The sequence below is a fragment of the Rhipicephalus sanguineus genome, chromosome 1 (genome assembly GCF_013339695.2).
Source record: "Rhipicephalus sanguineus isolate Rsan-2018 chromosome 1, BIME_Rsan_1.4, whole genome shotgun sequence".
NCBI classification, from domain to species: domain Eukaryota; kingdom Metazoa; phylum Arthropoda; class Arachnida; order Ixodida; family Ixodidae; genus Rhipicephalus; species Rhipicephalus sanguineus.
In genome coordinates this window covers 75,212,342-75,223,181 of record NC_051176.1, presented here as the reverse complement: position 1 = coordinate 75,223,181, position 10,840 = coordinate 75,212,342, and the positions used below count along the sequence as shown (strand labels likewise).

Here is a 10,840-nt window from a genome sequence, read left to right as displayed (position 1 = left end):
TCCGTGGGCTCGCCCGTTCAGTGGAGCGTCAATTAATAAAAGCCTGCAAATTAAGACAGGACTCCGTCACGCGTGCAAGAGGTGATGTGGTACTGTTCAGACTAAATAGAAACGCTTCGGCAAGAATAAACAACTGGTGTTAGATGTCATTGGCGTTCATGAGCTTTTGCTGGTACCAGGAGTCGATAGCGTACAGTGGCTTTTAAAAACACCAAGATATACCAGAGTAAACAGCTCAAGAGAAATGACACTTACAACAAACGCAAAAGAAGCGGCTTTATTGCTCTGATCATCGGTTAGATTGTAAAAATTCAAGGCCCCACATTTTGAATGACTGAAAGACATAGCCTATGAATGGGCATCACAGGATGGTACGTCTGCTCATCCGCACCTCCTGGTTTCCGGGTTGTAAGCGCAGCGCACCGCAGCCAGATACCGGTGGGCGCAGTCGCCGCCCCCTCGGCCATATCGGTTGGCCTCCTGATCGGCAGCACTGTCAGCTCCACCGGCGTCCGCTTCCTCGCGGCAGTTGCTGATCACTTCAGCGGCGTGCCGAGCATCCTCCGAGTTGCCACACTCGTGAACAGCGCGGTAGTTGCCCATGCAGTGGAAGTACCTGGCCGAGACAGCAACATATAAAACGCAATAAATGGCGACATGTGCAAATGGTTAACACTGCTCGAGAACGTAGTCCGCTTCTTCGCGAGCCTGTTATTGTGCGAAGTGAACGATGTGCAATGCGCTGTATTGGCGACACATTTATTCAGGGTTGCCGAGTTGCTTAGAAACGGATAACGAGTGGTGTTTCGCGATTCCTGCGCAAACGCAAGGTCCGCGTTTGCTGTGAAAATACTACAAGTGTCAGATTTCGCCCTAAGGCGGTTCAGCCTCGCCTGCCGGAACTTCGCTAACATCGACTGTAATTTCCTAAGCAGCTGAGGACCACTGACACTGACCAGGAAGCGGTTTGTCTCCACTGTAGCACATTTTATAATTATAATTGTTGGGGTTTAACGTCCGAAAACGACGACATGATTATGAGAGACACCGTAGTGTAGGGCTTCGGAAATTTAGACCACGTGGCGTTGTGCACCTATCTAAGCAAACGGCCCTCAAGCGCCTTTGATACGTATTTCCACATACTTGCCTTACATAGTAACGGGAATGTAATGTGGCCGGCGCCCACAGTGTCTTCGACCGTGCAATGATTTAACTACACTGATAAAACCACTCACTAGGTATACGATGCCGTTGATAAAAGGACACTAAAGAGTAAAATAACTGCCACCCTGTTACTAAATTACGCTTTCCCGTGACAAAAAAAAACACCCGACTGGCCACTTGAAGACTGCAGTGGGGGAAACTGCAGTGGGGGATCTATCTATCTATCTATCTATCTATCTATCTATCTATCTATCTATCTATCTATCTATCTATCTATCTATCTATCTATCTATCTATCTATCTATCTATCTATCTATCTATCTATCTATCTATCTATCTAGCCGCCTATGTGTGTGCGATGTCGTTAGTTTGCATATACGAGATGACATGCGAGCATAACAATTATAACTGACAGGTCATGACATGAATAATATGACATGCCTGCCGCGTACGTCATGGAACTCGTTTCACGGTCACGTGTTGCGCATACTCGCATACCACGGCCCGTGGTATAAGGGTAACCGCTGCACACGAATCACAGTCTATATCAACCTCGGAACAGCGAAATTATACATTAAAGAGGTTATCCCACTTTAGAAGGGCTGAACGAGACAACGAAATATGAATTGTTGTAGTTGGTAATTTTATTGTGGAAGACAAACGCCGACAAACGTCCTGTAATGACTCTTACTCAGCACCACGCAACTAAGAGCAGGCAGCTAACTCTTTTGGTTGCCTAGGGGGCGATCGGAGATCTCTTTTCTGCGCCTTTGTTCTGCGCCTTTTGTTCCGCGCCCAGTCCGGCGGCTCACACAATTGGCCGAAGCCGGAGAAACGCCGTCTCTGATGGGCGTAGCCATTTCTTTTTTTCTTTTTGCTTCATCTTTTATTTTTTGATGACGTCATACCGCGTCATAAGGAGCATGTTGTCTGCTACAAACGAACGGAGCGAGAGACCGTTCGAACGCGTTCTCTCGAGCGAGCAAGCGGCTTCGCACGGCATGATGCGGCGGTAGCGGCTGCCGCAACAGCTGATTTTGAGAAAATGGCGCTTGGGACCGGTGCTTCTCTTGCTGCGTTTCTCGAAGCAGAGGCAGAGCGGTTGGAGGTGCGAGACGCGTTTCAAGACATTAGCGAGTGCGGCGTCGCTTTCGGTTCTCGAAACGAACGGTGCGAACGAAACGAACGGGCCTGCCACTGGCCTGTGGTCTTACGCGCAGGGACTTCTTCGTTCAAAAGCGCTACCTGCTACTGCCACATGTCGTCCCGGTCCTCACTCGTGAACGACGGCCCCACTGGGGACGACGGCGTCGCGATATGTGGGTGCTCTTTCATAAATGCCAACAGAAGCTCCCTTTGATGATCCGACACCCGGGGGCCAAGGAAGACTTTCGCGGTGGGACGACATCTTGAAAAACTGGTCCCAGCGCTACTTTTCTCTTCTTTTTCTTGGCGTGCGCGACACTACATAGCGAGCACGTTAGAAAAAGTAACACTAATAAATATCCGTACTCAAACCTATTGCTGTTTCAGAAACTGTTTCAGCTTGAGAAGAAAAAAACAATATCTTTTCGTATAACAACTGTATTTCTTAGAAGGCGCGAAACACTTCGTTTTGGAGCATACGGTCCCCTTGCCGAGGACAAACGCGTCTACTTCCGGAAAGCTCGCCGCTTGACGATTGGCTGTCCTCTTCCTCTCGGCGGTAGAGAGCTCCGGACCACCCACTTTGTGACGTAACACTGCCAGAACGAACGCGGAACGAACAGAGATCTCCGATCGCCCCCTTGCCTGTGCGGTGGCGGTGCTTTTCTAATGTCAATAGTGGTTGCAATGTTGGCTATCCGCTTGATAATACATGTACAAACATTAAACATGTACCCCTATGACTCAGCAAGCTATTGTCTAGCGTTGCTCATCGCCGAAGGAATACGCCGGCGATCGCTGCTTACAGTTCGTTTCGTGGCAAGTGAGGTTTGTGCTGTTTTGCCACACCGATTCTTGCCAGCGTTGAAGCAAGCGTTTTTCTTTGTGACACAAAGGGGGTTGTCACAAACCAGATGTGCTATGGTTTAGCACAATCGCCAGCGTTCACTTTTCAGGCTATCCGCACCTCTGGCGTAGCCAGGGGGAGGGATGTGTGAACCCAGCACCCCTCCCCGAAATGTTTCAATTTCGCATGCGTATATATACATGCACTTATACAAACGCACGCACGAACAACCTTAAAGGGTGGTTGAATCCCAACCCACCGCCCCCCTTAGAAAAAAATTGCTGGCTACGCCTCTGATGCGCATGGAAGATGAGGTGTGCATAGCGGCGAGTGAAGGTAACGGCCAGGCGAATCCGGTGAAAGTAAATGCAAATGGCATTTTGTCAGCAATCTGCGATCAGACACCATCAACAACTGCTGCAAGGGCAGATTTTTTTAATAGCCCTGGAGTGGACATTATACTGTAGCGAAACCGCTTTGTTAGGTAATTATTGTATATACGCATCAGCTCTTCCTCTTCCCATCATCACTCTTTTTCACCTGTCTAGAGTAGCAGGCTACGGAGAACTAGCTCAGACCGTCCTCACTGCCTTCTGATAAATTATGTCTCTCCCTCTTTCTCTCTCTGTGCTGTAACGTGGGTGCCGTCGTTGCGTCGCACCATAAGCTACTCCTTACACGCCGGTTCAGTTGACGTACCTGGTTCAGGTTCAATTTTTATTCATGAAAGATATCAGTTTTACGTTATAATGAATACAAAATTAGTAAAACAGGGAGAGCCCCAAAGTTAAAACTGTTGGGGGGCTCGCATACATAATGTAAATGAAAAAAAGTGATACATATACATCAAGCAGTAGTTGCGGTAACTACACAGACATTTTCAAAATGTAAATAACAGTGCGAAAAAAAAAAACGAAAATATAAATATGTTTAATCAGGCGAGAATTGAAAAGAAGACTTCTGCAATGAACGAGCAACGTCAGGTAACCATAAAAACATGGACGCAACGTAAGATGTATGAGTATGGCTACATCATTTGTTATTATTACAATTACAAAAGTCAGCTGTTAGGATGAACAGAGTTGTTGCACAAAATATTTCCTTGCTTGGCAATTCGTTGCATCTTCAGTTGGTGATAATTTCATTGTAGTTGGCATATAATTCCACAGCTTCATTCCTGCAAATTTTGTAGTGAACCTACCGTAGTCAGTGCTCCCTTTAGGTAAAAGACGGTTATCAAGTTCATACAACCTAGTAAGATAAGGTTATTATTTACAAATATCACAGTTTCGCTTAAGGGCAAAGCAATGAATGAGATAGCAACAAATTGTAATGTTATACGAGGTAAAGCTGGCAGCTAACTCTTTTGGATCCGATCTCGCATAACTCAGGAAAACGCTGGTTTAAGAGAACACGGCCGCTCCATGGGCCGAAGTGGTTTTCATGCTGTCAGTTCTGTAAACGCGGAGTAAGCGTTGCGAGCACAGCAAGCTTACGAGCCGTCTCCTGATGCTTGTCGAGATAGCGCGCGCGCTAGCGACCGCGCCCTTCGAGCGACGGAGCCCCCCCCCCCCCGCTTCCCCCCTTGGCGTCCCTTCATGCTCCTTACGAAAGGAAAACGGGGCGTTTCGTCTCTGCTTGATGAGCAATCGACGGCAGCCCTCGTACGCGGGGTGATGTTATCGTATGCGCCCTACGTGTGACGGAGACGGCCAGCTTGTTTCATCTCCGCTTCAGCTCGCGGGCAGAAGATACCTTACGTGGGGTGATGCTATCAATTTGGACTTTATACGGACAATGACGGCGACGGCAAGAACCCGTCGAGAGTGTCCATACAATTGCTATCGCAATAAATATTTCAACGACAAAATCATCTGTATGCGCAATATTACGAAATAACTTGTGTATGACTATTGATAGCTCAAGCTGAATGAGCTGGTAAAGAGGCGGGATATTTAAACTGCAATAAAATGGCGTTGCCCTGGATAAGAAACGGCTGAAAGTCATGAGATGAAGTGCCTGACATTGCAGACGCTGAAGCTGGCTCAGGTGTGTGAAGTATGGGAAACTCAAGGCTGGTATGCAATAAGATAAATGGCTGTGAATGTCTGCATGATACAGGGAATGGATAATGTGCGGGTGAAAATATGTGCGGGTTTCGACGATGGCCCGCATTGCAAATCTCACGGAGAACTGATTGCGCATGGAGATTAAATTAAATTTCAGGTGCTTGTGCAAAACACACCGAGACACTTTGTGCTATGAGATGTTGATATAATGTTGTTGCCAAGGCGCACGTATAGAGATTTCGAAATCAGTGTCGCGAAGGAATGAAAGACCCTAAAAAAATATTTTAATGAATATATGTTTAACACGTTATTTCGACGAAGTTATATTATGTAGACAGCATTAATGTTTCGCTGTAGCTCGTCCAACATTACTAGTGTAAGTAAAAATAGTCTTGTCATGTACAGAGTCGTCCACATTTAAGCTGAACACCTCATTAGTATTCAAGACCTCATTGAAGCTGTTGTTTAATACATAATTCGGAAAATCATTACTGTGTTTGTCGACGCCATGATTAGACGTTCTATAACGGGCATTGCACTCGTGAAGTATAAGAAACGTTCTAGTTTTACCGGTTTGAATACTAATGAGGTGTTCAGCTTAGATGTGGTCGACCCTGTACATATGAAATACAGTTTGCCTGTAATAACGTAATTTCTAAGGCAACCCGACTAACTGCACAGTCTGCAACACTACTTGATATATGTTTTACGAACACACCCCCACCGTCTTGCGTTGCTGGATCGCTGGCAGTAGATATAAGCGATCATCTGCCGATCTTTTGCACCATTCCTTCTTCCAATTGTGCTTGCAAAAGCAATGAAAAAGTACGGTGTCGCCAGATCAACGCTAAGACGCTTGGAATCTTCCGGCATCGTGTTATCGCAACAGACTGGAACCACGTGTTAGAAGAAAGGGATGCTAACTCGGCATACAAGCTATTCATTGATAAACTTATACATTGTTAAGATGAAGCTTTCCCGGTGTCGGTGAAGAACGCAAAACGCCAGAAAATTAGAAAACCTTGGATAAATAATGCGCTATTTAAAAAAATTACAAAGAAGAACAACATGTACCATGCATTTATAAAGACACGAGATATCAAATTACTAAGCGAGTTCAAAAAATACAGAAACCATCTAAATGGTGAAATAAGGCGCGCTAAATTCGGGTATTATGAGAATTTATTTAGTAGAATAAGTGATAATCCGAGCAAAATTTGGAACGAGGTTAGAAATCTTTCTGGTCAAATAAAACAAAGCCACATTCCTAGGGTTCTGGATAACTCTAGTGGTATTGGTTACCGAGAGGTGGCAACGGCAATGAATGACTACTTCATAAAAAGTTGTGATTTCGATGAAGTGAGGTATGACGAGGATCCACAATTGCCTGTAAATGACCGTCGCTTATCTAACTCCATAGTTCTGCACACTATCTCATGCCATGAAACTGAAGAATTAATAACAAAGATTAAAAACAATTGCGCAGCAGGTTATGATGATATTAAACCTATACCAATAAAATACGTCGCTGATGTTATATCACCTGCGTTGTCACATATTATTAATTTAACTCTTGTTACCGGCGTCTTTCCCGATGAATTAAAAATAGCTCGCGTGTGCCCGGTTTTCAAGGGTGGTAATGACCAAGAGATTGGAAACTACCGACCAATATCGGTACTACCGATTCTGTCAAAAGTTTTTGAAAGTGCTATTAATATTAGATTACAAAAATTTTTTCCGAAGTACAATGTAATAAGTGATGCCCAATTTGGCTTTCAAAAATGTAAATCCACCGAGATTGCATTACTTAATATAAAAAACGAGATCCTAACCAATTTTGAGAAAAAGCTATATACGCTTGGACTTTTTGTTGATTTCCGCAAAGCGTTCGACACCGTGCACCATAGTGTTCTTTTAGAAAAACTTAATAACTACGGTGTCCGTGGAGTTGCCAATAGGTTAATTCAAAATTATTTAACAGACCGCTATCAGTATGTCGCTATTAATCAAGAGACATCTCCCCGTGCGAGGGTCAACAAAGGTGTCCCACAAGGATCGATACTTGGTCCTTTATTGTTTATAGTTTATGTAAATGACTTGTGTGACATTCCTGATTCTCCTAAATTAATCATGTATGCTGACGACACTGATATTTTTTTTGCTGGTTCCTCGATCTCTGAACTAGAAAGGACTGTAAACGCATATCTAAATAAGTTGTCTTGCTGGCTTAAAGTAAACAAGTTGCGGCTAAACACGAGTAAAACTAAATATATGTTGTTTGCGCCCATCAATAAGCCACGGAATATAAAGCCAAAAGTCTCCTTTGAGGGTCAGACCTGAGAACAAGTCAAGGTACAGAAATTATTAGGTGTGTGGTTCCAGCAAGACCTTTCCTGGAATGAACATATAAATAAATTGGCAGCAGATCTAAGCAGAAGTGTTGGATGTATGTACAAACTATGTCCATTATTACCACTTTGGCTAAAGAAAGCATTATATTATACACTGTTATATTCCAGGCTAAGTTATTGTGTCTTGTGTTGGGGAACAACGACAGCACAAAACTATAAGACATTACTTACACTTCAAAAGAAGGTACTACGAATGTTCGAGGGATATTACGGTCAACCGCAAGGACTTAGCGCACGTCCGTTATTCTCTAAATATCTCATATTACAAGCAAACCAAATATATTATTATAAGTTATTATTGTATATCCAAAATAATAAACTATACCCCATGTACGATTCTTCTCGATGTGCTGAGTACTGTCTCCGTACACATAGTATAAGAACTCCGCACATTAGAACAACCTATGGTCAACAACATATTGGTTATCAAATACCGAGTGTCCTCAACAAACTGAATGGCGTAGTTGACCTAAATAAGAAAACTTCCAAAAATAAGTTTAAGGAAATTCTCCTTTATAATGGCATTGTATACGCATAATACAGACATTTGGATTATTCATTACTCTATGTGTCCCAACTGCTTAGAGCACAGTTACACTCTTTGTCTCCTTTTGTTTGTTTTTTTTTGTTTGTTTGTTCAAGCTGCTTAGGAATGTGTATCTGCAGACGCTTTCTTTACGTCACGTATTGCATATATTGCGATAACTATGTGTTTTTAGGTACTTCAGTACTATTTACTGTCCTGTTCCTTTTTATGTTTGTGATGGTTATATGTTTGATCAGAATTTGCAAACTGTATTTGTATAAAATGATGTTCTCTAATTGTGTCTAAGTTGTGTATGACATGTTATAATAGTTTTTATTTTATGTTATTATTATTTTTTTTGCCATACTGTATTTCGGAGCAAAAGCCTCCGTCAGGCTATGTAGCCTTTTGCTTTTGCTTCGTTTTTTCTGTTGTACGTACAGAAAATAAATCAAATCTCAATCTCAAATCTCAAAAAATGCGATAAGCCACGATATGCACAAAACTACTGAATTTACACGAAAACATCGATACACGTCGTGAAACACCTATCAAAGCCAAAAAATGCGGCATAAGCAACTACTCGATTACTACTTCGATTGAAATATGGGGTGCAAGAGAACTTCCCACAATACGTGGGATCTGCCGCGACTTTTATAAGTTGTTAACAGTCCGGCTGGCCCACCAGCCTCAGCCGAAACAGAAGGGACATACTGTGCAAAAGCAACGTACGCCTTACGCTTTATCAATAAATAAATAAATGTATAAATACATTTGTGTGTGTGTAAATAAATAGATTTTTTTCGAAATCCTAATTATTTGTAAATCACGCTAAGAAACCTACGAGTGGCGCGTATTATGATTAGTTAAATAGTGCGCATATTTGAATGTTTTTGATGCGACGCCATGCACTCTCCAGTTTGAGATTCCACTGTAATATTGCCTGTTCTCTCACCACTAACAGCCACTATTAAGCTGAACTGGAAAAATAGTGCGGCCTTTATTAGAGTTTATCTTAAAATGCTTAATGCTAAAATTTTGAACAGGATTTCAACCTACAATATCTAACGCACAATTCGAATACTGTGGCCATTAGGGCATGCACGAATGCGATGGCAGGTAAATAAAACACCCTCAATGGGATGCTAAAGTGAAAGGATAAATCAGTTTAAGTGACACATTATACTCTGATTGTCGTTAATATACATCGTGATTAAATATATGAGAAGAGAGAGTATCGGTTAAAATTTCAAGTTTTTTGCACGCCGAAATCTAAGCAACCGATTGTTATTATGATGCGACCGATTTCAAAGCCGTTCGTATTAGGCGCAGGGTCAGATACAGGATTTTTCTTACGGGAGGCGGGGCCTTGTTATGAAGTATATGGGGTCAGTTCCTGGGAGGACAGGGCAGGTCCTCTTAAGCGCATACATTCAAAAATGGGAACATGATCACTGCATCCGGATCCCTCCCCCCCCCCCCCCGTCCTTTCTGGATCCAACTGGGATTTTGGCTACATAGGCTAAATAAAATTTCTTCAAGCTTGGTTCAAGTTTCGCCCTAGGTGGCGCCCTTCGAACGCCATGAAGGTCAATGAACAATAAAAAATTATGTATAGACCCTAGCAGACGCCGCCGCAATCTATTACGCCTCGGCGAGTTGTTGGGGGAACTTCTCTAATGTATTTTCTTCTGGAATATGTCTTCTGACTTCACAGGCATCTTCACGCTGCAAAAGTGGTGTGCTCTGTTATTGTCGAACGGTAACGTTATTATTACATGTGACATTGTTTTTCTTCTTAGTGTCCATTTAATAATTTCTCGTGTTCTAGTTAGTGCATCCAGACGTTCGACGCGCTTTGATATTGTCATGGATGCATGGGCCTTTAAACATTTGGTTCTACTTTCTTCCCTTACGAGAATTTTCTTTTAAATTAGTTGATCCTCTCTGCCGCACACTTGCGCAGCGTCTTAAGTGGAATACATACATGTCGTGTAGCGGTACTCACTTGTCGCAGTTAATGCAGTTAGCATCTCTCATGGCGCTGTAGGCTGCCTGAAGCTTTCCCGCGGCGCACCGGCCGTCAGCGGGAAGGAGGACGGCTGCATTTCTCGTAACACACGCAGCCATACCGAAGATGCTGGAGCGACGCTGACGATCTGCTGCGGCCGTCAGCGAAGATGCGAGCACTAGTAGCAGGCAGAGTAACGTAAGATCTCTCATCTTGCGGCAATGCCGGTGCCTCAGAGCCGGTCAAGGCTTTTCAGTGAGGCGCTCTATATACCCACGGCAGCTTTATATGCTCAAGCGTGCGCCCTGACTCAAGTTCGCTAGTCGACGAAAGCTCTCAGACGCGCGTGATTTGTTTTTCTTTCGCTTCCCATGTACATTTGAGATGGGGGGTTTTTCCCCAAGATTAGGCTCTCCCCGGACCGCCGCGTTCCACGGAACATCAGCGCGACGGCTGTTAACTGTCGGTCCACTTTCGCGACGATTACGCTTGTCGCCTTGCAGTCCAAAGAAAAAGTCTTGTTCATTTATTTTTTTGTCACATACGCGCGATATCAAGGAAGACACGTGCTCGGATCTCCGAAGGAGCGTACCCAGTGATGTGAGTGTCCAAGAATATTTCGGAGTAATTACTAGGCGCAGCTTACCAAGTGACATTTTGCAGGAT

At 43.7% G+C, this 10,840-nt stretch overlaps 1 protein-coding gene across 1 annotated transcript; it reads right to left on the bottom strand.

Annotated features, from left to right (window-relative positions):
* Nucleotides 1-261: 261 nt before the first annotated feature.
* On the bottom strand, nt 262-10,418 carry LOC119393019 (serum amyloid A-2 protein). The gene is made up of 2 exons (XM_037659886.2): nt 10,172-10,418; nt 262-616 (listed from the first exon to the last, which is right to left on the bottom strand). Exons 1-2 carry the CDS (start codon nt 10,384-10,386, stop codon nt 382-384), a joined length of 450 nt encoding a protein of 149 aa, XP_037515814.1. The 5' UTR covers nt 10,387-10,418; the 3' UTR covers nt 262-381.
* Between the last annotated feature and the right edge of the window lie 422 nt (nt 10,419-10,840).

Excerpts from the sequence above, each read along its gene's own strand:
- LOC119393019 (XM_037659886.2), bottom strand. The coding sequence starts at position 10,386 with ATGAGAGATCTTACGTTACTCTGCCTGCTACTAGTGCTCGCATCTTCG. Across the intron at positions 617-10,171 it reads AACTGCATTAACTGCGACAA|GTACTTCCACTGCATGGGCA; the intron begins GTGAGTACCGCT and ends TGTCTCGGCCAG.